The 2,252-nt window shown below is 36.1% G+C and overlaps 1 protein-coding gene across 1 annotated transcript in view; it reads right to left on the bottom strand.

The window, feature by feature from the left end:
- Positions 1 to 2,246, bottom strand: part of LOC128250540 (uncharacterized) — a 4,626-nt gene extending 2,380 nt beyond the window's left edge. The window contains exons 1-3 of the mRNA XM_052975807.1: positions 2,142 to 2,246; positions 1,249 to 1,325; positions 249 to 303 (exon numbers count right to left, since the gene is read on the bottom strand). Coding sequence (XP_052831767.1) covers positions 249 to 303; positions 1,249 to 1,325; positions 2,142 to 2,158 — 149 coding nt within the window. The 5' untranslated portion in view covers positions 2,159 to 2,246. The remainder of the gene's footprint in view (positions 1 to 248; positions 304 to 1,248; positions 1,326 to 2,141) is intronic.
- Positions 2,247 to 2,252: the final 6 nt, after the last annotated feature.

Genomic DNA, 2,252 nt, shown 5'->3' with positions numbered 1-2,252 from the left:
ATATATAAAAGTATATAGAGTAATGTCTATTTGTCTATTTCACAGGCAATTTTTGGTCCTCCAAAATCGTCTTGGCATATAAGTTAATCCACCCATTTTTCTTTTTTTTTTACTTTTATGACAAGAGGTACGGTATGTGCTGCACACATGAAAATAAAATGTGCATACAACAGTAAAATTTAACAAAAGTTTCAGAATAATTATTTGAGCAATACACATCTAAAGCAATTGTAAGTATATAATTTTACCTTTCTTCCAAACCTGTGTTTGCAACTTGTAGTGAATTATCAACTGTAGCGGCATCTGGAAATGAGATAAAAAATTATATCCAAGAATTACAATTCGTTTTAACGAAGTCGTGCCTAAGAATATGTAAATTAAGCAAGTACACTCGGCGGATATTCTAATGACCAATACATAATATATTTCTTGCTCGTAAAATGCAGACAGAATGGTCACAGTTGGAAGATATATTTCATATTTCCTGAAGGCGATATGATGATCCCAATGGATGAAATCTTATAACAGAATATATTTAATTTCAATGATTAGGAGATACAAAAATTATGAATAATCATGAGTTATAGGCAAACCTGTGGAAATTCACAAATAAAGATAAACCCCTGTTTTTATATATATATATATATATATATATTAACTTGCTGGGTCTTGAGAAAAGTATAGTGCCCATAGCTTTCATAGACCTTTTGGATCGATGAGGTTCATACAGTTAATATTCTGTTTAAACTATTGCTGAAAAAACATGAGCAGAGAAAGAGTTCCCAAGGCCAAACATTCTAAGTGTGGGTTGCATGGGAACAGCTAGCTTTAGGAACAGAGTCCCTAATAGTAGCAGTGAGAAAAACAGTGAGAGGAAGCAGCATGCCTATGGAACAAAGACTGGGGGTTGTTTGAGGGTAAATTTTAGCCAACCAATCACATGGCCACGAATCCCTGTCTGATTTTGTTTTTAATCTGGCAGGATGTCCAAAATTCCCTTCCTCGCTAAGCTGGGGTAATTTGAAATCTATTTCATCCTAATCTGAACACTATTTCAAGTCACCAAGAGGTAATCTGAATGGGGGAGGGGTAATCTGCTGCACCGACAGTCTTCCTCTGAATTGAGTTGTCTTCATAGAAAAAGAACAAAGACAATGCCAATCAGTTCTCTTCATTTCTCCTTCATCTTCTCCCTCAACTCTTCTTCCATTTGTTTACTATAGAGTATTGTGTATAGCGAGTACCTACCCTTGTTAAGGGACATTGCGTATGAAAGAGCACAGAAGTAGACACCAAGGATAATCTTCATTGTGCACTTGTTGAAACTGGAAATGGGAAAAAATCAAATATCAGTATATACAGATGTATGTGTGCATGCGCATGTGTGTGTGTCTGTGTATGTGTGTGCACATGCATATATACACATATGTATGCAAATACATGTACAAGTACTTTCATAATTTTACAAACACAGAGAATGAAAGGCTAAGTCGACCTCGGCGTAATTTGAACTCAGAACGTAAAGACAGATTTCGCCCGGTGTGCTAACGCTTCTGCCAGCTCGCCGTCTTTCTGCATCCACTCATCCAGTACCCGAGCATATCTGATATATGAATTTATGTGTCGGCTGATTCCATCATGAAGATTTCCCTTCCTTTGGTCAGTAAGGGAAGGCAATTTTCATCTGCTCCATGGCCGTAGTGAAAGAGGTTGTGTGGTAGTTTGGACTGAAAGGGCTGAAGACAAATCCTTTTCTCTTTGGCCTACCCTTCATCAACTTTTCTGAAAAGGAAAGTGAGCATGTGCTTTTGAGTTTCCAAGGCTGAGAGAGAGAAAGATAGGTGGGGAGAGGGTTGTGGTCGTGGCGCTTGTGGATTTTTCGTGGGGTCTCCATGAGTAGTCCAGTGTTGCTTGCCTATTTTAGGAATTTTCTTTGTTATATCTTTCATTGTCATTGACTTTTTACACGACACTCTATGTAACTCCACTTTGCTCTTCATGTTTTATAATGTCTAATCTTATTTTTGTCGGCCCTTGTGGCTAATAAAGAAAGGATTATTATTATTATTATTATTATTATTATTATTATTATTATTACTGGTCCACATACAACCATAGAGAATAATTTAAACATTACTTACTTTTTATAGTCAGTCATTATTTTAAGATGTGTTTATAACGATATGTGTATCTGAAGTCTTCTGTATATTTTTCTGATGAAAAGCTGGAGTCAGCTGATGAGCTTTATATAA

The sequence above is a fragment of the Octopus bimaculoides genome, chromosome 22, assembly GCF_001194135.2.
Source record: "Octopus bimaculoides isolate UCB-OBI-ISO-001 chromosome 22, ASM119413v2, whole genome shotgun sequence".
Classification (NCBI taxonomy): Eukaryota; Metazoa; Mollusca; class Cephalopoda; order Octopoda; family Octopodidae; genus Octopus; species Octopus bimaculoides.
Note: the sequence above shows the minus strand (reverse complement) of the source record. Positions and strands in the feature narration are given on the sequence as shown.